The 26,903-nt window shown below is 36.6% G+C and overlaps 1 protein-coding gene across 22 annotated transcripts in view; it reads right to left on the bottom strand.

The window, feature by feature from the left end:
* DLGAP2 (DLG associated protein 2) overlaps nucleotides 1-26,903 on the bottom strand; it is a 455,914-nt gene that overhangs the window by 221,731 nt on the left and 207,280 nt on the right. For all 22 annotated transcript variants that reach the window (XM_036380773.2, XM_054514363.1, XM_036380774.2 and 19 more), the window contains one exon: nucleotides 9,914-9,946. In XM_036380773.2, coding sequence (XP_036236666.1) covers nucleotides 9,914-9,946 — 33 coding nt within the window. The remainder of the gene's footprint in view (nucleotides 1-9,913; nucleotides 9,947-26,903) is intronic.

The following is a 26,903-nucleotide window of genomic DNA, read 5'->3' as shown; positions in this document are numbered from 1 at the left end:
AGCAACCTGGTCTAGTGTAAGGTGTCCCTGCCCATGGCAGGAGCATTGGAACTGGATGGTCAAAAGTTCCCTTCCCTTCCAACCCAAACCATCCTGTGATTCTGTTTAAAACTAGCTCTGTTAAGTTCTGCCTCAGAGCCTTCCATTGCTGTGGTCACTTGGATCCCTACTGAATGGCACAGCATTTGGTGATGTGATCACAGCTGATTCATAACCGATTAAAATGGGACACTGTTTTCTCACTACAAAATTGTGCTGTTTACTACTACAGCTTTTAAACCTTAAAAGTAATCCAAATGTTGATTCTTTTTTTTTTTTTTCCTAATTCTCTGTTGGAAGTGCTTAATTTTTCTGGAGAGAATAACCTCTGACAAAAAAAAAGATATACTGAAAATTATATAGAGTGACTGTATATATATTTTTTAAATTAGCTATTATAACATATAATAGCATATTATTTAATTTGACCTAGTATTTAAAAAATGTATTTGTAGCAGTATTCTAGAATACACTATGGGACACTATTCTTCTTAACTCCAAGTACTGAATTTATATCTCCACAGTTGGTTGTTTCTGAAGTTTCCACTGTAAATGTAATCCATAAGATGTTAATGAGTAATTTCATTTTTCAATTGTAAGGGTAGCATAGGTTTGCTACAGGATGCTAGCTGTTTAGAACCAAGTAGTAATTGTACTTTTACTGCAAGATCTTGCAATCAGTCAGCAGGGATAGTAGGCAACTACACAGTCACCTAGGGCTGTATTTTGTTTCTGCTTCTGTCACTGTTCCACTTTGGATTCTCCTCCACCTCTTCCTGTTATCTCCATCATTCTTGGAGACAGTTACAAATTGCCCAGTTCTTTCTGCTGTGAGTTGGAATGATTGATTTGTCAATGTCTAGTTAAAATATATTGTACAAGTCTTTATATCTCTTCATATTCAGAGGCTGATTTTTCTAAAAGATAATGTTAGGAATACAGCACAGATGCAGGAACAAAGTATTCAATCTCATCTGTCTTGTAGAAAAAAAATTTAGTGCCAAATTTCCTTAACTGTTGCATTTCAAACACATTAATAATTTCAGTTTGTGTTGCCTACCCAGTCAGATACATCAAGTCCTGAGCTTTCTCTGTTGAAATAATTGTGGCAGAGAGGTACTATATGGTTTAGCAGAGTACAAATGTTTTCCACAGACATATTAAAATGTTAAAATGGGGCCAAGTTCACTGCAGGTATTAAAACCACCATTCTTTAGAGGCTATGGCATTGGACAAAATCCTTCATCAATGGAATAGAGCAAGAATTCCAGTTACAAAGTCGGTCTTTGTCCCTTTTCTGTTACATCGTCTATCATATCCACAGCTGCTCTTTTGTGCTAGATGATGCTTCTGTATTTGGTTTTCTCAGTAAGAGAAATGGATGTGTTTAATTTCCTTCTATGGTCTCTCTCCTCTCATGTCACAAACCGATTCCTAAATTACATATTGATTGCTGCAAAGAGTTTCTCATGGCAAAGACAGTAATAACATGTTCTTTTATGAGAGCACTTTTACAACATGAAGTAAATAATTCCAGAAAACCCTCTCCCAAGCTGGGTTTAAACTCTCAGCAACTGTCTAGCTAGAAAACATAACACATACATAAACCTTATGGTATCAAGAATCAGATTTAGCTTACAGAAGAAGAGGCCAGAATTTGAACTGCATGGACTTTTCTTGATGATAAACTGTCTAGTCTGCTAGCATAGACCAAATAAAGAAGATTATTTTTGGCTTGTCTTCAGAAATATCCTCCAGATCCTCCCGGTTATTTCTGTGGTACAAGGCAAATATTGCAGTGGTTAAACAACCACTTAATCAGGTGCTTCACCCCAAGAAAAGGGAAAATCATTATGTCTAGCACAAAACTATTTTTAATGGAGCTTATACACAGTAAATACAAAGGAAAACAAAGGAAGAGAGAAAACACCCACATGTTCTTCACCAGTAAGGGAAATAATTTTCTTCTATATCTAGATGATGAACTGAAGGTTATTGAGGAAAAGGCAAAACCAAAATATCCATGGTGCCATTCACAGCATTAACTTACTTATTTCAGTTCACAAAATCCATAACTTAAAATAATCTACAAGAGAAATGTTGTTCCATCACTAGTTTTGGATGGTCTGGGTAAGGAACAGAGACTGTTGAGATGGAATTATCTTGAAAGTTTCTTTTCAGAATGAAGTCTCTGATTTGCAAACACAGACATTCTGTTCTTAAGAAGGACACTATTATATACTTGACAAACAAAATATTTAATGGCATAATGAAAATTCAACACAAGCTAAAAACCCCCAAGAGATTACTGTCTCCACATACACTGAAAGATAAATTATTTCCATGTTTTAATTAGTTTGTCTCATAAGGAATGCTGATAATGGACATTAGTGTAACCAAGTTCAACATTCAAAGTTTCTAATTAAACAATGAGTCCATTCTAAACAGTGAACAAAATTATTATCATTTTCTTCCTCATACCTTGTTGGACTATGTACAAAGCCCTATATCTGACAGAATACATTTATCCCATTTTCTTTTCATGGGCTACGTTAAATAAAACAATTAAAAAGTGAACCATGACCTTTGTGAAGTATCAATATAAGGGTTTATTCATTTTTGCTAAGCATGCTGAGACATTCAATTTTGCTAAACATGCTGAGACATTCAATTCATCCATTTGTACCACTGAGAAAAATCAGCTGTGGGGAAAGAACAAACTCACCCAAGCTTCTGCTATATTGTGTGGGGTCAAAATTTGTAAAACCATCTCTGGGGTAGGAACTGTACTGCATGTGAAGGATATGCTGCCTCTTGATGTACCTGGAAATGCATTTTCCAAGTAACTGGAACGATACTATGCCAAGATTTTTCTGAAATATTTTTCAGAGACCAGCACTGAAAAGCTTGTTTAACTTCCATCTGCACAAGCTAATTGTTATTAACGCAGTTGCTGCCATCATATTTTTCATTTTCATGAACAGTCAGTCAGCAGATACAAAAAAAATATTTCCAACCACAGAGAGGAGGCTATTTCTTTCTCACATATTATAACAGAAAAAACATTTCCTTTATTATTTTATAAGGCGTGAGAAGATTCCAGTGACTAAAATTGTGATGAAAGCTTATGGGAAATAATCAGCAGGTACAGAAGACTAAATCAATCTGCTTCAAGTTCTTTGCTGTGGAAGTCCTAGTTCTTTTTCTACATATTATTTCCACTAATATCACTTGTAGCTCAGCACTAAGTAAGAGCTCAGGATTTTCATACACTATTGAGATGAATGTTGCCAGATGTTATCTAAGATTTATGCAAATGTTCACGCTAGGAGAAACTGGCATTCTTTCTGCATGGAAATCTCTTTTAAATTAATGCAGGTTTTGTCTTCAAAACCGTGTTCCTTTTGCCAGATTAATGATCTAGAATCAAAGTAAAAATCATTCATTATCTGCTCAGTCAGAATGAAATGTGTACATGTGTGCAATAATAATCATGGAATTTATTTGTGCATAGGTTTCAGAAGATGGATTGGAAAAATTCAGTCTTGAACGTCGCAGTATGTGGTGATAGGAATGGAGTTTTTCTCTGCTTTCTGTTACATCTGTGCTTCTCAAACTTTACAATTGCAGATTTTTTTGGCTTTCCCTCTACCCAGAAGAATTAAACACTGATTGAGAAACAATAACTTAATCTTGCATTCAGAAAATCCAGTGGCACTTAGAGCATTTTGCATCTCACTTATATTCAACTTTAGATTTAGAACTAACCTCACCTTTTCCTGGAAAAGGAAAAAGATACCTACAATTCCCCAGTAGCACAAGGCCCCTGTTAGATATAAAACTGCAAGATAAGGCAGGCCTAGGTTTCCTTTTAAGCAGGTGTCTGCAGAGGCCAGGATGACCATCTGAGCCTTACCAGAGCCTGGGACTAAAGGGCAGGTGCTGGGAGTGATATGGTGAAAATCAAATCAAATTTGCACACTGTCCACCCCAGTCTACATACTGCAGGACAAAAAAAAAAAAAAAAAAAAAAAAAAAGAAAACAACTCCCAAACAAGCAAACAAAAAACCCAAACAAACAAAAAACCCCAAACCTTGACACATAATATCAGCTATTTCAGCTTTACTGGGTCAAATCCATAGTAAATTAAATAAGGAATGAATGTTGAAATGTGCTATCTTTAAAAAAAACTCTATGTTTAGGTAGAAATCCACCATGGTTCTTATCTTACAAAGATGCAGAAGTCTGTTTCTAAAACATCAAGTATGCCAGAAGCTATAGGCAATATTCTGTAGACATTATTATTCTACAGAAAGAGTTCTTCTAGGTATACATAAAAAGTATTAGAGGTGAATGACAGAGCATGGAAATTAGAGTCTAAGGGACAGCACCGACAGCTCACACTACAAAAGTTCCCATTTATGAGACAGACTTCTAAAACAACATCTTTAAGAGAAAGGTCCTTCTGCAGAAATTAACATTCAGCATAAAACCTGACATATAAGAACAACTGCATAAAATCTGACATATAAGAACAACTACTCAAAACAGGACATTCCATATAATATGAAAAAGTGCAACACAGTTAGCAAAGGAAGAAAAATGGAAGCAAGAAGTGTACACATGTACATATCCACTTCCATGCAAAAGTTAACCTAAAATATCAGCATCTTCCAGGCTGCACTGAGCTCACTCACACTGGCCTCCACTCTAGCAAACACTGCAGTCCTGAGAAAATTTATTCCCCTTCAGGACTAAATTACATTTGCAACTTCATCCACTGTTGGCAGAGAAAATATTCACATTTCTAATGCTGCATGAAGCTTTAAGTATGTGCTGACTATAGCCTTTGAGGCCAACTTTTCTCCCCTCATCCCCAAAAATCTAATCAGCTTTTCACTTATTCAGTCATATTGGAGCAAAAGAGATAAGATGGTCCTTGTCTTTGGGTTTGTTTGTTTGTTTAATCACAACAATGTGAAATAAATGTGCATTTGGGATTACATCCTATTTATCTAAATTAAATCAGGGTTTTTTTCCCTTTTTGGTTTGCAAAACTCAGGGGAGTGGATCACTGGATGCAAAAAAACAAGAACAACATTGTAGTTTTGAGTACAGCTTTTCCTGTATATATGAGAAGTAAAAGAAATGAAGAATTAATTTAATTTATTCCAAATATAAATTAAGTGAAGGCCTGACACACACTTTATTAAAGAAAACAATTTATTTTCTTAACATAAAATGAGATTTGTTTCTTTAAATATTACTATCTTAAGTAACAACAAGATAGACTATAAAAGAACCAAAATTAGTATCACCATATCTCACACCCAGTTTACATAGGACCTAGACTTTTGAAAATACCATTCTCTATTTCAATTCCACTAGATAAAATGGGCAGCTTTATTATAGTTATAAATAAAATTATTAATTTTAATAATGTCATATATAAGTTTTTACACTATATAAATATGAAGGTTCAAAATTGAATCTTCAAATATTTCAAGTATAGCCAGAAACTGAAAACTTTTTCAGCAGCTAAATTTTTAGCAGACATATTGTAGACAACTTTTTTGCCTGCCTAAATGCAGGCAACATGAAAATGCAGCAGCAAGCTGTAGTTCAACATTTTTTTATATTTCATATTTTTTCAAGTTACACTGAATATTTTATGCATCTTGTGAGCAAATAAAATTCAACTGTATAATTGGTTTTTATTTCAGAACATTCAAAACTTCTTTTAGTAAATAAAAATAGAATAAAAATAAATTAAATTAATCTTCCACTATTAATCATATTAAAAGTCCTCCTAAAAGTAATTGATATAAACTTCTGTAAGGGTAAACCTGTGACATATGCTAGCATTCTTGCAAGTTCTAGAAAATTTGCACAAACTTATGCTTTCTCAAAGGAAGACAAAATTATGTGGGCATCTGATGTCAAAATTGAAATCAATAGTAAAAAAACCTTAATCTTCTGACAATTGAATTTATTATCAGATAAAATATAATTGTGAGAAATTTCTGAATCTTTTGACACTTGGAATAATTCAGTATCTATGGATTGGCTGTACAAACCATTAACTGTTTAACTTAACAGAAGAACAAGTTTAGGAAAAAAATCCAATGTGCAATGTGAGATACAGTAAGAAACAGATCTCTACTAAGCTATCCTTTTGCATAGAATATTTATTTTACTAATTAAAAGACTCACTATTTAAAGTTCGCTACCACAAACCCAGCAAATCTAACAACACCAACCAGTGTTCTTGTGCCAGTTACTGGCAAAAAATAATGGATGAACTTAATTCAAACTGTAGCTGTATACCACAGCCCAAAAGAGATCTGAGACATTGAGGAAGAATCTGAATTACCCGGAAAGAGTATCTTATTGAAAGAGTAAGACACTGCTGGAGTTATGAAGGATATAAAAAATGCCTGGAAGAAAAGCTTTCATTTGTATAAGCTTTGAGAACAAAGAGTGGTCTACTGAAACCTTAGCTGCCACCAAAAGCACTTGTTTTCTGCTTTGATAATACAGAAAATTTTATTTGATAATATTATCCTTTCAAAACCTTCTATGAATAAATGCAAAGGTTTAGAAAGAACAGAAATGTCTGCTAGAGGCTTTATGGGGAAAACTGTTCCTGAAATGTCTCATGACTACACCAATGTGTGTCACAGAGTACTTCAGAACACATGTGTCTATAACATGCCACCCTCACTTTAAATCTGAGCAGGAATAAAGCAAAGAACAACCCTGCAATGTTTACCATGACAACATAATCTGTCAACTGCAGATCACTTCCCTAAGTGTAGCTGTTGTTACCCCTCTGAAAACAAGCCACTGTTGCTCTTGCATTTCCAGAAGATGGATCTGCTTGAAGTAGCCATGCTAATGGGATTCTGACACTTTAGTTTCTTCCTAGTATAAGAAAAACCCCTGATGCTCTTCTAATATCTCACACTGACAGGAATGGTGCCTGGTACACTATCAGTAACAGAGCAAACCCATGATTTTTAAAACAGAACTCACAAGTCCTTGCAGCTCATACAAGAGCTTATTCTTAAACAGGGACCTCAGTTTTGTCCAACTCATTCTCTTTAGATAGGATGCAAAGGACATGTGACACATTTAAGTGCAGAACCCCAAGTTCCCAGGCAAAACACTGAAATGAGGAATGTGTACTCTTATAATTTCTATCTCCCTTTCATATCTGACATGTTTTCACCCTACAGAATAGCACGGTCCACACCCAGTTCCACGCCTGTGCAACAACGGGTATGCAGATAAATGCACTTCCTTGCTTCCTGCACTGCAGCACTAACTGCTAAAACCTTGGCAAAGTGCCCCCAGCAAAGAGCTCTGTTTTACACAGTCATTTTTATGACACTTAGATAATCCAGGACAAAACTGCTGGTTTTGAAAGGGGAGTGATGGTTAGAGAAAGGATGAACTGTAATGAGAAGTGAGACTACAGCTGACCAACTTGACAATCAGAATTTGGGGCTTGCAAAATGCTTCCATTCTGTCGCTCTTGTTACAGAAGGCCAAACATGATCAGAACACACCTAGCTGCCTGCAGGTCTTTCAGGAAATGGCATAAACAGCTTCCAAGGAACCCAGAAAACACAAGATGTGAAACATTGTCGTCCTCTCACCCAAGCCCAGGAGATTTCCCCACATCTACTATTTGTCAGATGAATCTCTGCTTAACACCTTGGAACCTAGCATAGGAGGACTGCACTGTGGCACCTCTATCCTATAATTCTGCAAATTCACCTTGATATACTTAAGTACTTTAAGGCACTTCGTGAACTTTTTTTTCTTTAACTGAAAAAAGAGGAAGAAAAAAGGAACTTGGAAGCAAACAGTACCTAACTTTAACTAATACTCTCTGAATTTTCCTCTAATTTCAAAAATACATACTACAAGCCACAAAGTATCTCAAATTTCTGAAGAAGACTACAGAGAAAAGTCAGAACTTACACTTAGAACACTGCAAAATCTTGATTTTTTAGTTCTTCCCTTCTCTTAGTGTACAATGGAACCAAAATTTATAGAACATTGCATAGGAAAAGGATCGTTTTGAGGGTTTTGTTTTGTTTTGGTTTAAACAACAGAGATATGAAGTTTCTCTCAGAATGGCCTTCTACAACCTAAATTCAGCAGCCAGAACAATTGCTTCTTCATCACAAAATTAAGAATCAAACTTCTGTGAATTATCAGTGCTAGATAAGAATTTGTGCTAATCTGGCAAGGGAAAAGCTTCAGATTCTAAGTCTTGTCACTAATCTAAGGTGACAGTTATATCAATATTTTTAAAATTGAAGCAGAGAATTAATAATTAGCATTTCTCTAATACTGTGTTTTAGAGGAGAGACTGGTGATCCAGGAGACGTTCACTCCTGGGAGAGTTCATTTCTGTATAGCTAAAAACTGATTGTTATGTTCTTGAGGCCTGCTCCTACAGCAATGCACACAGTTATCTTTTGAATGTGGGTTTTTAGTCATATAAATGTTTAAAAAAATATTATCCTTTTTTTATTCCCTTTTTACAAAGTCAATATATATTTATTAATATTTGCAAAGCTGAAGAGGTATGAAAGAGCAGTAATGAAAAAAAGGAAAACTATTGTTATGAAGCAGGCAAAGCATATAATAAAACAGAACTAATCCAATGCATAACTTTAAAGTTGGCCAGCTTTATCAGGAGAGAAATATCTCATGAAAGGCAAACAAACACTAATCTCATTTTTCCCTTTCATACCTGTATCTGTATTATTACAAATTTATCAAAAAAAGGACAAAGAAAATTTAAAAATCAACAACTGACTGTTTATTAAAGGAATGCAGTCAAAACAAATTTCTAAAAGAACTATTTGTCACTAGATAACAAAAGAGAAGGAGATAATTATTATTTAATTTACTGAGCTATTTCATTAGGTGTAAGATCTCAAAGCTTTCCTCCAGCTTCATATCCTAATAACTTGTCTCCACCAAATTTATAAAACATTAGAAGCTGAAACTTTTTTGTCAGAAACTATTCAAGATATAAAGCTGAATGTCTTTATGAAAAGCCTAGACTCTATCATTTTATTTTTTTGTTCATACTCTTTGCTCCATTTACACTGACTATTTTCAACTCTATTCTCTAGAAAGACTCCAGGTAGTTGATTTCAAACTAAGTCAATCTTTCAACATTTTCTTTATAAGAGCACCAATCTTAATAAATAATAAATAAATTAGAGATATTTTCTTCAATAATGGCATACTTTAAAAACCATATTCTCATTGCTTGAGCATTCATTTAAGTGAAATGTGTGTCTCATCTTGGTATTCAATTAGTCACTTGGAAAAAACCCTAACAAAACAAACCAACAAACACTGCCATGTGGGCCTGTATTTGAACTACAAAGGCTTCGGCTTAATTATCTTTGTTTCAGAAGCAGTATTTATTCACTACATCTGCTAAAATGTGTCAGCTTCTCTGTAAATGTAATATCTAATCTAAAATCTAAAAATATTTTTCATTTCTCTTTTACATCCAATCTCTATGATTTCCATGCTCAAATTTATGTCCTTAAATGTCTCTTTACACTCACACTTACTGACAAATTAGTTTGAAAAACACACAATAGAACAATAAAAGTAAATATTTTAATTTTTGTTCTAATGAAATATTTGTCCTTTAAGGTATTTCCTGCCTAGAGCATGTGCTCAGCTTAATTCAAATAACTTTTTGTATCTGCATAGGTTTCATTGGTTTCCATCATTTATGTACTATTTTCAATCTATTGTACATGAGTAATATTAAAGTGAGGTGTTCACCTCTAGCTGCTTTGAAAAATATTAGTAGGAAAACACACTCACCTTCAGGCTCCCCACAGAGTGTACACTGTGACTCTGCAAAGAAAAAGAGAAAATTATAATTTCTTTATTTTAAGATGTCATAATTATATCTGAATATAACAAAACTCAGAGAACTCAAAGTTAGCACAAAAAAAGCAATTCTATTTCCAGCACACATTTCTTAAGAGGTGCAAAATAATTAAAAAAAAATAAGGATTTTTGCAGGAAGAATTTTAAAATAGAACTATATAAATGTTTAGTTACATTTATATAACCATCACCTTCAGAGACTCCAGACTGCATTCATGTAGCAGGACTTTTTGCTTCCACAAGACTTTTTTGTATTTTGATATGTACAGTACTGCAGTGACAACAGTCACTCAAATAAAAAGTTTAAGTCTGCTAATATTTTACTATTGGAGGTAGCAAACAGTAATAGTGACAGAGTTATATTCCTTTCTCCTAAAAGTCTCCCAAGTCCTCCCAGGCAAGAGAAGTCAAACAGTCATTCAAATGTACATTTATACTCTGCCAAATACTCAAGTATAGAAATGAAGGAAATTAAAGTCTATCATAACATACAATCTCTAAATGTGCAGTTACTATTTTATCTATCTATCTATCTATCTATCTATCTATCTATCTATCTATCTGTGTGTATATATATATATATATATATATGCAGGCACACGTACACACACGTGTCTATGTGTGTAAAAATTTTAATATAAAATCAGTACAAAAAGCAGTTTAACATGACTGGCAAATGAAGTCCACTACAAAAGCTTGCTGAAATTATGTCCACCTTGGATAACAAAAAGAAGATCTGAATTTAGCTATGATCTTCACTCAAGGCAAAAAATGTCCAAAAAATGCAATATGAAGCAGGCACTGAGCAGTTTGACCTCTATAGTGCCCCAGTGACACTGCCAGCTATTTAGAAGAACTTTCTCCATACAGATAAGAAGCTGTCTCACAGTAACCCACCTTGTGATGGCACTTGACCCTACATCTTACATACATTTTAAACATGTTAATCACTGGGGTTTTACTACTGTTAGAGACTGTGGCATGCATGTGGAAAAGGAATGAGGAAAAATAAGTTTTTCCAGGCAGCTCTGTTGATGATAGCTAGATCACAACTTTTAGAACACCATAAAGTTGCCTGATAGAAAGGAATGAAATTTACGGCAGTTCAGCGCCTTGAAACACGTAGCCAAAGTTTGTATTGACAGACTCATTAGTGTCCCCAGCAGAGGTGACAAACTAGAACCAGCACCCCAACAGCAGCCTTGAGAAAATCTTCAGTGAAGAGCACGAAAAGCCAGGTCACAGGTAAGTCAGGCCAGTTCCTTCCACTGCACATGAAAAAGGCACTTGCCACAGCATGAAGTGAGGCAGAAGAACCAGCTCAGAAGATCTTTTTTCACATTTAATTCAAAGACTTTCTGAGGTTTTACTGAGATGGGCTGCCTGCCTGTGTGTGGTTTGTTATCCTGATTGGAAAGGAAGAATAATCCGAGACTTGGTTTCTGAACTTCTGACTTTGTTTGATCCTTATGTTCTGCTAACAACTGCTTCACAACTTTTTTACAATCCAAAGAGTCTGCCTGACATGTTTGGCACCTTCAAACACCATCTTCAAAAGGTCCCCACTCAACAGTACAAATTACTAGCTTCCCTCTTTTTTCCTCATAAACATAAATTAGTGTCAATATTACAAGTCTGCAGCAGGCTAGATAGTCTACCTGCAAAACAAGGCTTGCAGCTATGACTAGTGCCAGAAAGTTGTCAATAATAGAAAAGTTGTCAGCACTATCCCTGCCAGACTGCTGCTTTTTTGGACTTTTTCAGCTGTTTTTTTAAGGTCCCATATCTGTGAGCAACCCAGGTGTTCCCCTATCCCAGCATGCCTGGGGAGACTTCATGGGGGGATGTTTTTTATGCATTCCAGCAGCTGGGAACCATTTCAAACTGACAGCAGCACGTCTCTCCCTACTCTGGTAAGAAGCAGACTCTGTGGATGTGGATAATTCACCAGTAAGTTTCTGTTTATGAATTTCTCTGCTGTAGTTTGCCACTGGGGTGGGGAGACTAGATACCCTTGTTGTTGTGCTGGACACATACAGGTTGAGAGACAACTAAAAACACAAACCACTTCTGGCAGGCATGTAAACAACACAACAAGGAGGTTGTACAGAGCCCTGCTTTCAACACAGCCTGTGTGAGAGAGACAGAAATAATTATTTCTCTACAGTCTGTTTAGATCTGTTCATTCTATGGCTATTGTTGAGAGACTGCACACCCTCAGTTTCTAAAACCACAACACATAAAACATACATATGGCAGTCAATTATTTGTAAATTTACATTATATGGGAATACAGAAATCTGAAAATTTTGTTAAGAAGCTATGATTTGACACTTATTTTAACTTCTTTGTAGTGAAGTTGCTGTATGTTGGTAGAAAAGATCTTTCTGGAAGATGGCTCAATACTAAATACCTGTATTAATTTAAATTTTTTGTAATTTTAATTTTACTTCTGGGAATAGATCACAACAATGAAGAACATGACAACTGAACACCATTCCATCAGGTGAAATTACATTGTTTGTGTTTAGATCCATCTCACCCAAAGTCGAGTGTATCAGCACTAATTGAGTGTATCAGCAAAATCTCAACTAGTCTCAAAAATTAACCAAGGAGAGGAAAGAAACAGCCACCTACTCTGCCTTAGAAAGTTATGTAGCATGAAATCAAAATCAAGAAGTCACCTTTTTTTAAATTATTCATTTTTTCTTTTTTAATGTTGTAAAGGGTCTTAGACTTCATGATAATATTCACTGCAAAAGAGGAGTGTTTATTATAGGTGACCTCTGGAGATGAACTAGTTCAGCCTCCCACTGAGAGCAGAGAAGGGCTTTTGCCAATACAAGTTCAACTCTGCTGGGGCTTAATAGTCAAGTCCTGATAGCCACCAAGGATGGAGATTCCACAGCCTTCAATGAGCAGCCCGCACCAGTGCTGCATCAGCCTCATTAAGCTCCATTTTAATTTCTTGGTCTGCACTTTGTGGCCATTTTTCCTTTTTATATCACTCAGCATTGCCCAAGTGACTTTTGCTCCATCCTCTGTAACTCCTTCATGTAGCTCACTGTGGATCTTCACCCCAACAAACTAAATAAGCCCATCTCTTTCAACCACTCTGAGCAGAGGGCCCTCTGCTAGACTTCCTCCATTTTCTCCCTATGCTTGTGGAAGCAGGGAACCCCAAAGCCAGTGCACACAGTATTCCATGTGCCTCTCCAGCACCAGAGGGAAGCAACAACCTTGACAATTTGCTAATCATACTCTTGCTGACATAGCCCAGCACACACTGTACATGTTTGCAATGAGAATGCCATCTACTCACTCATGTGCAGCTTGGTATTCATGTTCATTCAGAGAAAAAATAAACTAGTATATCAAGTCTTAATGAGTCTCCTTATCCAAGTCTCCCAACTCTTAAAGCCATGCTAATGTATGAGAAATTATGGCCTCAGACAAGTAACTTTTCTACACTCATGCTGGATAAAATGTTGAAGCGGGTGAAATAGAAGCAGGAATGTGAACACATTTCAGACAAAGATATTTCTTAAGCCTCTCCCTTGCACAATTCCTAGAAATGGATTATGTCTGTACATATCTGATCTCTCCAAAGTATTATAGTGATACTTTCACAGGAGGTATTCTTTCTTTGCTGTATGTTGCTAATTAATTGCACTTAGCAAAGATACTCCTCCTTGCAAACACTTATACATCTGAGTAACTTTTTCATAGCTCTCAATAGTCAAATGACTAATAGAGGTGTGTGTTCAAAGATTTAGGACCCAATAAATCAATGAAACAAGAAATCTGTATTTATGTTATTAATCTCACTCTGTCATTTTGAAATTGTCTAGCCAACAGAAATAATGTTCCTAGATACAAGAACTTGCTGACAAAATAGGTCATAAGAAAGATCCTATGAAGAAACAAATTTGTCATAAAGACACAACATATTTTTTCCCTCCAAATATTATGAAACATATTTCATTTTTTATAGTTTTTCTTGCCCAATCTCAATGATAAGAACAACTAAAAATAATAAAACCAGACATATAAATGACAACATTATTTCTCAAAGAAAAAAAAAAAGCTGAGTTCAACATACAGTTTTAAATTAGAGTGAAAATAAATTATTCTACTAAACACATTAACACTTCATTCTTTGTATATATACTTTTCTTGTATGGCTGGTGCAAGTACAATCAAATCTACTATGAAGAGGTAAAGAAAGCAAAATAAGGGCCAAGTGAAATATGCAAAATAGCCATTAAAAAATGCAATTCAAAATATCCATGCAGGCTATATAATGGAATAGGATTAAGACACCACATACCAGTAATATTTTTAATTAAAGAAAATACTGGATGGTATTTAACATTACACTTTAGTGTACACTATGCACTCAACAGGGGTTTTCCAAATTATGCAGTCCAATCTGGATGATTTTGACTAGGTTTTATGGAAGTGACAATATAGTGAGAAATAATGTGCAAAGGTGAGAAGCAGTACTGGGGATAACTTGTCACCTCAGCACTACATTCAGAAAATACATGATGTCAGCACTTCTGACTACCCTTTGAATAATATACCACATATCCTGTTCTGTACCTCCTCTTCATTTTTTGTAACAGGACTTTCTGTCTCTCTTTTCATCTGATACTTCCAGATACCCTGCACTGCTCTTCCCTGCTGCCTATATAATTTTAAATTTCAATTAGAAACATGCGTGTTCTCTATTGCCTGTGTTTCTCTATTTGCTTTTTTTTTTCACCCACTAGATCTATTTACTAATTGGCCAAAAAAAGCCGATAGCACTGTACAATTACTGAATATCACTGCCTATTTGAATGCAGAATTCCATGCATCAGAGGAAAACCGTAAGTTATTTTTGTTTCACAGATAATTCTTTAGATTTTTGTTCTAAAGGCAAACACAACTGTTTCATCATTTTCATCAGCACCCAATGTCAACAGGCTCTTTACATCATTTTACTGATGTTAAGGAAACAGAACTGTACGGCACTCAGAGAGAAATTGAGTAGCCATACATTATATTGAGATTTAGTGTGTCTGAAAAGCAAATCATAATTTAAGGCTCTAATGTGAAAACAATAATTTTAAGGAGTTTAATCCAATATTGCATCTAAACATGGCTATAATAGCACCAATAAAAGCCCAAAGTATTATGAGCTATGTTTTCCATTCTCTCTCCTGTGTATTTTTTCTCCTACACCTTTTGCTTTATCTGTTCTAGCTCTTTTCTCCTGTTGGTATCTCATCATTACAGAGTATCATCTGCTGAAACATCAATGGGACAGACCTGCAGGATAAACTGCAGGATTTTGTCAAGTCTACCAAGATTACCCATCCACAATATCCTCTTTGTTCCACACTGATGCTAGAGCAAATCCCTTGGAGATGTTCTGCTCGTGTTCAGTCACCCATTCAGGTGAGGTATTGAGAGACATCTACAAAAACCAACTAACCTTTTCTTCTACAAAGCCCATTTTACCTACAGATTTTTTTCTAAAATGTGCTCTGAAGCCTCCAATGACTGGGAATTAAACCCTGCAAAAGGAGAATAAAATGTTTAATGCGCTCAGGGGAAAAAATAATATCCAATTTATGCTCATTTCCTTAAGGTTTTTTTTTTTTCTCAATTCTAGTTCCTCAGTTTTTTCTCACTCACAGTGTACAATACTCATCTTTGCTGTTCTCCAACCTAGCTATAACCTAAAGCTATAAGTGCCCCACACTGAATACACTTCATGACCAAAACCCTTCAATGGCCTGATACAGGAAAATATTTACCCTCTGAAAAATCTCTTCTATTTTTAAGAATGCTATTGGCCTAACTTAAGGCAGCACTATTTTCTTGACTCAAATGATATATCACTCATCCTTTTGGACAGAAATTTGACTAGAGGTACCTGGATCAGTTGCCATCATAAAAATGAAATTAATTCAAAGATATTTGTTGATGCACTTTTGCAGTACAAACCCTATCAAGGTTATCCATGTAAACCAAATCCACAAAGCATTCAAGGTACTTTTTAAAAGCTCTTGTTTGAAACTATGAAGTGGTAAAAATAATCAAAACGACCCTACACCAAAGCACTATATTTCTTTTAGTATTATGAATGCTGACAAATGGGAAAATAGGAAGAGAAAGCAAGTATTTTTGCACTTAGACATTGTTCTGGCCCATTTCTGTGAACAGTCATAAAGGAAATAAAAATAACTTAAAGAGTTAGTTAACTTAATAACTTAATAAAATTAATAACTTAATAAAAATAAAGGAAAACCACACTTGTGTATTTAAAGGTAGACATATCTGTCCATCTTGAAACTTGTTTCGTTTTTCTGTGGTTCTTTTTTTTTACTCAGAAAAATAAGTCACTTCATCATGCAGAACTTGCTAAAAAAAAATCACAACAATTGTTTAGAGTTGTTGTGAATATATCAATAAATGTATTTCATTCCTTTGAAACTATTTCTACAAGTACTTCTTGCTGAGCCTAAGAGCCTACTTTCCTGCCTTCCTCTCACTGCTGATCATTGCATGGCCTTTCTCAAGATGACATTCCCCTGCATTTGCAATTTCAGCTTTCTTGAATACTTACTTTCAACTGTATTTATAGCTAAAGCCCTTTTACAGCCTATGACTGGGCCTTGAGGTTAGGAAAAAAAATAGCTACTAAAGTTTTGGAGAATAGGAAAACTACAATAGGAATAACCCAGCTGCCTGTGAGAGCCTAGCAGCTGAGCTATACTGGGAAAGACAGAGCAAGGCAAATGAGTAGTCCTGAGAAGTGAAGATACTGAAAGAACTTTAAATATTAACAGAGTACAGAATAGCCATTATTAAAATAGAGTGAGCCTAGAGCTGAAGAAAATCAACCAGCCTGGAAGAAAACTTTGTATATTTTTGAGCAAATGAACTCACATCCAATCAAATGCATAAAGCAACCACTGAGACCATTATTTCCCCCAGATAAAAATATAAGGTTCATGCTCAAAGCAATGCCAGAACCTATTCACAGTATTTGCACATCAGATCCTTCTCCATATGGAGTTTACACATTACACATGCATTAACCAAGCCAAAAGAGATCAGAAAATCAGATATTTTCACAGAAAAACAAAAATAACTGAAGCAATAAAAAGCAAAATATTAGCCACTCAAGAAATAAAAAAGGAGCTAATGTTTCTCTTGGTGATCTGGACACAAATGCTTTCTTTTCAGAGGAGCAGCCATAAGCACAGTAATAAAAAGGATGTGCTTTAGCACACTTCTGATACACATTTCAAATGTACAGTATCCAAGTGGGGAGTCCAAATATCTGAGTGTCCCAAACGAGTCCAAAAAGACCAGGTGATAGACTTATAAAGTGAAAGTGCATTTGTATTTCTTCTCAGTTTTCCTCACGTTCTAGTGATGTTGAATGTTAAAGTGAGTCATGTTCCTTACAGCCAAGGTTAAGAAACTTGCTACCCCCTTATCACATTGTAGCATGATTTTGAAAAATACCATGGAGGGCAAGGGTGATGATCAAAAATTGCAGGAGTGATGACCCATGAGAGTGCTGTGAAATACAAAACTGGAGGCAGTCTGACCCTTGCTTGCTCCAAAAGCCCTCTGGAGCCAATGCAAGTGTCATTGGAGTTCAGTTGAGGGTCAATAGTACACTAGTGAAAAACTACCCAGGCTATATATTTCATAATTTCTCTATTTTCTGTCTCTTTTTTTTTTCCTCAATCTTATTTCCTTTTGCTCACTTTAAGAGATTTCACCAACACTCTCAGAGACTCATAAGAACAAATAAAAATGGTACAAATCCAAGCTAAGTATGATATAACAAAGAACCAAATAGGGAGATGGCAAAAAAATAGGATGGGACTGCACAGGTACAGAGTATATCACACAATCTGATACTCTGGTTCTCTGAAGGCTAAATTGATTTTTTCACTCCTTTCTCTTTATTTACTCTCATATAGGAATCAGATTTTGAAAGCATCTAAATGGAGTGGGGATCTGACTTTAAAAACAAATTTAAGGAGGTAATTTGAAATACAAGGGTCTACAAAAATATGTAACAATTTTAAGGGTATGTATCCATATCTGGGCAAGACTTGAATGATGTCCTTCCTATAAACTCAGTCTTGTATACCAACTCAGAACAGCAGGGATTGGAGGAGATATTCTGAGCTTATCCCTCAAAGCAGAATACTGCCAAAGTAACCTCGTGTTTCTCAAGGCATTGCCTGCTCAAGTTTTTGAAAATCCACCAGGAAGGAGAATTAACAGTCACTCTGGGCAACTGTTCCACTGTTTGACTGCCCTCACAATGATGAGTTTAAACCTCAAATCTAATTGAAATTTCCCTTGCTGCAACATCTCTGTGTTCCCTCCTGTCCTTACGCTGTGCATGTCCATTAACAGTCTGGCTCCATCTGGCTGTAATGACCCATTAAGCAGCTGAGGACAGCAATTAGCTCTGTTCTCCTCTCAGCTTCCTCAGCCTCAGGCTGAACAAATCCAGGGCTCTTCAGTGTCTCCTTGTGCATCATCTACTTCAGTACCCTGCCCAACTTGGTGGCCATCCCCTGGACATGGTCCAACTTCTCTGTGTTTCTTATACTGGGGTGGGTAAGGGCTAGAACTGGGCCCTGCTCCAATTGCAGCATCTGAAGTGCCAAAAAGAGGGGAACAATCACTGTATTTAACCTGCTAGCTGTACTGATGCTGGCCAGTGTGCAGTCAGCCTTCATTGCTGCAGATACACTTCTGAGGGCCTTATAAAAGTCCTACACTTCTAGGTCCTAATTCAAACTCAAAAGGACTGTGATATACAACTTTAGAGCTTTGACCTGATCCTGTCCCAAATATCCAGTAGCCTCATATGCTAACTCGAGGATGTTTACAGAATTTTGATGTGCCAGGCAGTGACTACCAAGCTAGAGACCATAGCTCAAGGTCTGATCAGTTGTGTAAGACTTTTCCACTGTCCTGAGAAAGAATCCCCTATGGGTTCCTTCTTAAATGCAGGCTGAAGGGAACTAAGTTTACAAGAGCTCTGAGCTGAAACTGTTAGGATGTTTGCACTGAAGAGTCTTTGAGATCTGATGATATTTCTAAATGCATCTGCATATCTCAGGAGGAGAGCTTCAATACAGTCTCTACCCTCTGTCAGAAACACTGCCTTCTGGAGAGCAAATACAGAAGAAGCACAAATTTAGTGTGAAGCACTAAAACTGATTTCAAGAAATTAAACCAAAACCTATTTATGCTAAACGTTATTTTCTGCCAAAAAAATAACCATTAATAAAACTAATCCAGAAAAATTCTTACTTCTCCATCTTAAACTCTCTCAGGGAAAAAAAAAGTCTATTGTGATGATGATTTAAAACACTTTCATCTCACTGGATACATAAATGTGACCTTTATCTTGACCATTACAAAGGCACAAAGAGTTCACTGCAGGACTCAGACCTAAGCTCAAAAAAAGGAGTTCTTAATTTTAGCTTTTACAATAAAAATTAAAGATTTCTTTGGAGTTATAGAAACTTTCCAGTGAGCTAAACAGAAAAAAATTTTTGCTGTCTTCTGTAAATAGCATCAACTTCAAGCTCCCAACTTTTCTCTGGTGAGGTATTCACCCACACTTGTACAATGCCCCTATGCTGGAACAAAGTGTAAAACAGCACATCTTTTTATGCAGGCACTTTTTCTATAGTGAACATTCTTCATGAACATTCATAAACAAAACCAACCCTAAATTCCAGTTCCAACTAAATGAACATTATTAATAACTAGATAAATCCTTTGACAAAAATGCAGAATTGCAATAAAGAAATAGGATTTGAGGATGCAAAACATATTTTAAGCTACATTGAGATATAGAATTCAATGACTGAAGAATCTGATCTTTTTGTAGAAAAACTAATTAATTCAACTTTAAATAGCCAAAAGTGAAGGTTCAAGAGCAGATTTAAAAATCACCATATCTTTTCAACTGTATGAGCCCCTTGCTTTCTTCAGTGCATCATGTGCACAGCAAATGGTACCCCTTTCAGCCAGCATTACCTTTTAGATTACTGCAGCAAGCTAGAATTCACTGGCAGTGATTTGACCTTCACTTCCTTTATGCCTTTGCAATGGTCTGGTGATTGCTTTAATAGCTAGCTACGAGGAAGTCCAAATCTGCAGTATGAGGAGTCTATGTACAGAGCACAACCACTGAAAGGTCAAAATACAGATTGTTAACATGCACTATGCCACTGTTGTAACTGCTAAGTATCACAGATCTCTATATGTCATATAGAAACTTCAGAGAACCTGAAATGTAAACACACAAAACTGATATGGGATGCATTTGTCTGATTTTAAAACAGCACCAAAATTAGAATCTCAGCACAAGCTGTCCAAGTATTTTAGACATTGTTATTGATATATTGAAACCCTCATAAAACTCTCAAGATTAAATTAATGTAGAATATACTCAGTTAATTAAGTACAAATCACTGACATTTCCATCACTGGAGCAAACTTCCACCAACCAGTCTAGCCTAAGGACAGGATACTACTAATAGTCCCATCTGAATGTTACTGCCTTTTGGAAAATAAACATTTTGTTGTGTTAAACATAAAATGGAGTTGCATAATTGCTCTTCACTTTTGAGAGAGACACAAAAGCAGAAGACCAGAAAATACACTAGTGCATATTAAATGCCCAAAATTTCTCAGATAAGTTAACTGAGTTTAAAGTCATACTAGTTTCTCCCTATTCTTTAGAACTACTTTTCTTTCCTTTCCAGATGCATTAAATAAAATATCTACTGAAACTGACTCTTTCAATTTTAGGGTAGTGATAGCCACTGATCTCTACTTTCTAACAAGATACCAGAAGAAAGTTTGAATATACAAATGAAAAATCAGAGTGATGGAGAACTTTCTCTTTATGATCCAGTGTTCGGAATCATGCAAAGAAACTGCCACCATCCTTGATCTGTTTTTCTGACAGAATATATAAAGGTAAAAAAATTGTTTCAATCATGAGAAATTTGTTGTTAATGCAGCCTTTACTTTCAGATAAACATTCCAAACACTGATGACTGACTCCTAAACAGTCATATGAATGAGGTTATCTGCAGGACTGGCCATGAATTTAGAAATTATAAACACACACATGTGATTACCAAAATTTGATAACCTCCATCAAACTATTTGCAAGATGTAACTAAGGGGAAAATTCCAGAAAGTTTAAGGAGATTGTTTTTAACAAGAAGATAATATTGAATTACTGGCCAGAGACAAGTAATGGAAAAGTTATGATCCATCTTTCATAGTCAAACTATAAATAATACAAAAGTATAATAAATAAATGCCACAAATGAGTAGTCTATAATGCTAAAGAATTTAGCATTATAAATTCTCTTAATCACAGAAACACCCCTGAATTCCTAATCAACAGAAAACAGATATACACACATGTGAAATTAGATGTCATTCAGATTTAATACTTCATCCTTAAAAAACCCAAGAATGTTTTATCATAGCAATTTTTCATGACTATTTATCTAAACTTAAAATATTTAGTTATCGTATGATATAATTAGACAATTGCTGTTTGACTTCAAAAACAATTGTACCTCAGGTGTGGTTGAAAAGCAGTAAATGTAACTTTGGCTAAGATGGAGTTTAAACATAAACAAGTTTCCCTATATATATAATTTTCCATTAATATTTTAGGCCCTTTAAAAAACTGTACAGACTTCATGAACTAATTGTATGATGTACAAGTAATGACATAATTCTATCAATTAGACTTACAAATTTTTTGTCTTACTTGAAATTTTACAATATAAATTGTCTAGTTTAGCTTTATTATTTTCATAATAATCCAGCAAAAATTTGTCTAATATCTAAACTACACAAAGAAATTGAAATGCTTTGAGAATATTCATAAAAGTTTTCAACACACATTTTTAATTTTTTCATATTCTGAAGGCATACATTAATTTCTCTAGGATTGTAAGTTGAGTTCCATCTTGTTCCATAGGATTAAAATAATTAATCAAATTATTTTTTACAACAACAAAATAATTTTTTGGATGGGAAATTACATGCTTTCACATAATTAATTACATGTGATGCAAAACCTACAAAAGTGAACATCTAAATATTTACACTGATTTCAGCAGAACATTTATACATTTTTCTAAAATGTGCCTGCTTTGAAATTAGCCCAGATTAGGATATCCTCAAATACTCTTACAGTAAAGAAAAGGAAATTTAAGAATATCTATTCCCTCCTCCTCTTTACCCAGTTTTCTGACATTTAAGAGGAATCTCTCTCTCTCTCTCTCTCTCTCTCTCTCTCTTCCTCCTCCCCTATGATTTTTTGATTATGGTAATACAATAAATAAAATTGTAAAAGGCTAATATTTATGGGGGAATTTTAAATTATATTTAAAATGGGAGAGAAATAATCTCCTTGAAACATAGCCTCAGGTAAATGCCCAACTAGCATTGCCTCAAGTTGCAAGCACTGAATGCAATGCTTACAATTCCCATTCAACAGATATTTCTTTTAGAAATAGCTTTTAAGCAGAAGAATTGAGATCAATAGCATTTTGCTGTTGAAAAAATAATTAGGAATATAAAACAACTGAAAGCCCTGAGGAAACTTGAGTGATTTTAAAACTGTCCTTCAGCTTTCTTGTCCAGCTAACTAAAAGCCCAAATTCTGCTTTTAAAAAGACCTTTGAAAAGAATACTGGTATTGCTAATGCACAAGATCAAACATTGCAATAAACCTGTACTCTGTGGCTTCATGTTCTTGCCACAATATTTTAGTGACACTGCTCAAATATAATAGCTTACAGGGGTTCTGTTTATATGAAACATTTTAATCCACAATGGAAATAAACAGTTCTGTATAGTTGGCATGGTAGATCTCCTTACTGTAATAGCTTAATAACTCCAAAATCTAATTCAGCTCATTTGGAAATAAGACCCTATCATTAAAAAAAAACCAAACAATATTTTCCTATACAGACTCTAGGAAAAGATACATAAATATACAGTCAGGAAAAAAGACAGGAATGGTCTTTATGAGAAAGAACTTGGAAACAGGAATCTAGAACTGAAGACAGCAACTCACAAAGTACCAAACTTTTCACCAAATAAGTGTATTGGATTTGCATGGCCAGATTTTGCATAGCAGGGGGGCTACAGGAGTGGCTTCTGGGAGCAGCTGCCAGAAGCTTCATCCATGTCCAGCAAAACCAATGCCAGACATCTCCAGGATGGATGTGCTGGGCCAGTTGGAAATGATAATGATACCTATGGGATAACATAGTTAAGAAGAAGAGGGAAAAAAAGTGATTGTGCAGGTGTAATTGTGATCAGACAAGAGAGCAGGGTGGGAACATGTGAGAGGAACAGCCCTGCAGACAGCAGGGTCAGTGCAGAAGGAGGGGCAGGAGGTGCTCCAGGCACCAGAGCTGAGATTCCCCTGCAGCCCCTGGTGCAGCCCATGGTGAGGCAGCTGTGCCCCTGCAGCCCCTGGGGATCCACAGGGATGCAGAGATCCACCCACAGCCCATGGAGGAGACCCACACTGGAGCAGGGGGTGCCTGAGAGGAGCCTGTTACCCTGTGGGAGGCCATGGAGAAAGGAGCCCACCCTGGAGCAGCCTGTCCTTGAAGAACTGTGCCCTGTGTAAGAGTGATCACACTGCAGCACTTGCTCATGGGAGGGACTCATGCTGGAGAAGTTAAGAGAAAATGATCTCTTGTGGGAGGGATCCCAAGCAGGAGCAGGGGAAGGACTCTGTTCCTGGAGCAGTGACAGAAACAACCTGTGATGAACTGACCGTAACTCCACTCCCTTTCACCCTACACTTCTGGAGTAGGAGGTAGAGCTGGGAAGGGGGGGAGGTGTTTTTAAGGCTTTATTTTACTTCATTATCCCAATCTGATTTTGTTAGTAATAAATGTAATTAATATCTCTAATTCTAGCCTGTTTAGCCCATTTGGTGAGTGATCTCCATGCCCTTATCTCAATTCATGAACCCTTTGTTAAATTTTCTCTCCCACATCCAGCTGCAGAGGGAAGTGATAGACAGGCTTTGGTGGGTGCCTGACATCTAGCCAAGGTCAACCCAGTACAGTAATGCAAAAAGTATCAGGAGGTAACAGCATCACAGAATCCAAGTGCAAGGCTTAAAGAGTACCTACACCAAAATGGCACACAGAAACACTGAGAAGCTGAAAAAGAACCAGAACAGTAGATACAGAGAAAGAAGAAAAGTTTCATATGAGAACATAAGATGTTGTTGGTTTGGGGTTTTTTAAAATGCTGTAAGTATTGATATTGCCAAACATCTGCAAATGTTCACATATGCATAGCAACAAATAAATGTTCAGTTCACGTTTATTGAAACATTGAAGCTCAATGGAAGTGCCCCTAACTTCATGTGAATTCCCCGGAGAGAGTACTTGCCAAAAATAGCTGAATGAAATACTCATTCACAGTGGGAGCTTGGCCCAAGCGAGGGAAATGCAGCATCAATACTGCGCATGAAAATTGAGAGAAGTGGGACTCAGATGTTTATATTTTGAAAGATGGGGAACTTTAGACACTAGGAAGTGAAAGATCAGGATCTTGCTATGTACCGGCATGGCTCAGCCAAAATCAAAGGAATCTCAGGTTTTTTGCTAATTATTTGGCCCAAGATCTTTCAATCTGTGGGTAATAACACAACTGGAGATAGAACCAGTAATTAGGAGAATGCAATTGGATTCAAAAGGTTTTCCATTATTTTTTGACTGGATGAGCAGATGGCAAATGCAGCTTAACAGAGAAAAAAAAAGTGAGATAATTAGCAGGGAAACCAAACACCAAGTTAGAGAATATATACTAAATGGAAATTTCATCTAGGAAGCTAATCAAGAGAGGAATTTGGGGGTTATTATGAAAAATAATTAAAACCATCAAATCATTTCACAGCTGCTGGAAAAGAAGGCAAAGATGATAGCAGGTTACATTAATAAATAGATATACCACAAAGTGGTATTATTAGTGCTCCAGGAATTTATTAAAAACCATCTAGAATATTGCATCCAGCTCTGGCAGGCATGGGAGCTTACAGCAAGGCAGTGCATTACTGACAAAAATTGGTGTCCTAGTGGTACTCCCCAAGCACCAGACTCCCAGTGCTGTTGAGTGAGCCTTTCCCTGTCTCATTCATGATGTGACAAATTTCACCCAAACCTAGGTAGGATATTTTTTGTTGCTCTTACAACACTGTTACAGGAGCCTCAGTCTTGGAGGATTAAAACCATCCTACTAAATTGGAACTGACATTAATTCATGGTCATTTTATCCTTCTGCTGGCAAAATAATTTAGACTATAACACTTATCTTTATTTCTGCTGTTTACCTTCTTGAAATATTTATAGAGAGCAATCATGTTCCTTCTTGGCCTTCCCCTTGGTATGTAAAACTCGTCAACCCATAGTATTTTCTCTTGTAAAGTATGCATTCCTCTTTCTTGATCACCACAGAAGCCCCTATCATCTCAACTGCTCACTTCTATTCCAGTTCAAACTTCTTCTCTGTGAACTGGTCTCTATGCTTGCAAAAATCACTTCCAGCATATATGTCTATGTTAGCAAGTGCCATGGTTTGACTGGCCAGGCACCAATGAAAGTCACGCACTCACCCTCCCCTGCCACAGCTGGGCAGAGGAGAGAAAAATTAACAAAGAGTTCATGTGTTGAGATAAGGACCAGGAGAAAACACTACAAGTGCAAAACAGGCTCAGTTTAGAGATACAAAGTGAATGTGTTACTAACAGAATCAGAGGAGGATAATGAGAAGTAAAATTAACCCTTCAAAAAACACCATTTTCCCTCAAACCCTCCCTCCTTCCCACCAACAGCACAGGGAGACAGGGCATGGGGATTTGTTAAGTTTGTCCCCTGAGATTTTTTTCTGCTGCTCAGGGAGGGGAGTCCTTCCCCTGATGCACTGTGGGGTCCCTTCCCATGGGAGACAGTTCTCCGTGGACTTCTCCAATGTGGGTCCACTCCCACAAGCAGCAGTCCTCCCAAAACTGATGCAACATGAGTCCCTCCCATGAGCCACAGTCCCAAAACTGCTGCAGTGTGGGTCACTCTTCCAAGGGGTGCAGTCCTCCAAGGACAGGCTGCTCCAGCCTGGAATCAAGGGCCTCTCCCTCCACCAGGTCTCCAACTGGATCACAGCCTCCTCCAGGCATCCACCCCCTCCAGCATGGGCACCTCTCCCATGGGCTGTGGGTCGATCTCTGCATTCCCCTGTGGATCCCCATGGGCTGCAGGGGCACAGCTGCCTCACCATGGGCTGCACCAGGGGCTGCAGGAGAATCTCAGCTCTAGTGCCTGGAGCACCTCCTCCCCTTCCTTCTTCACTGACCTTGGTGTCTCCATGTTGTTTCCCTCACATGATCTCACTTTCTCCTCTTCTCTGGCTAGGAAAAAAATTTGAGCCCACATTGTTCTGATTTTCTTCTTAACTATGTCATCACAGAGGCATTACCAATGTCTCCAATTATCATCTTTGGCCAGCAGCATGTCCATCTTCAGAACCACCAGAGATTGACTCTGCTGGACATGGTGGAAGCTTCTGACAGAAGCCACATCTATGGCCTTCCTGCTACCAAAACCCAGGCCAAGCAAAACTAGCACAGCAAGCAAGGAGCCCAAGGGAAGGGATGTGCTGAGCTGTGAGAGTAGCCAACAAGTTGGTCCAAGTGACTTTTGGGAATAAATCCAAAAGGTAAGGGCAATCCATTAGCTCAGGCCTATCCATGTAAATCAAAGTACCTAGACCTGGCTGAGAAAATAGGTAGATGCATATGGGGCATTGAGCTTAG

This window comes from Molothrus ater, chromosome 3, assembly GCF_012460135.2.
Source record: "Molothrus ater isolate BHLD 08-10-18 breed brown headed cowbird chromosome 3, BPBGC_Mater_1.1, whole genome shotgun sequence".
Taxonomy (NCBI): Eukaryota; Metazoa; Chordata; class Aves; order Passeriformes; family Icteridae; genus Molothrus; species Molothrus ater.
This window is presented reverse-complemented; position numbering and strand designations above follow the sequence as displayed.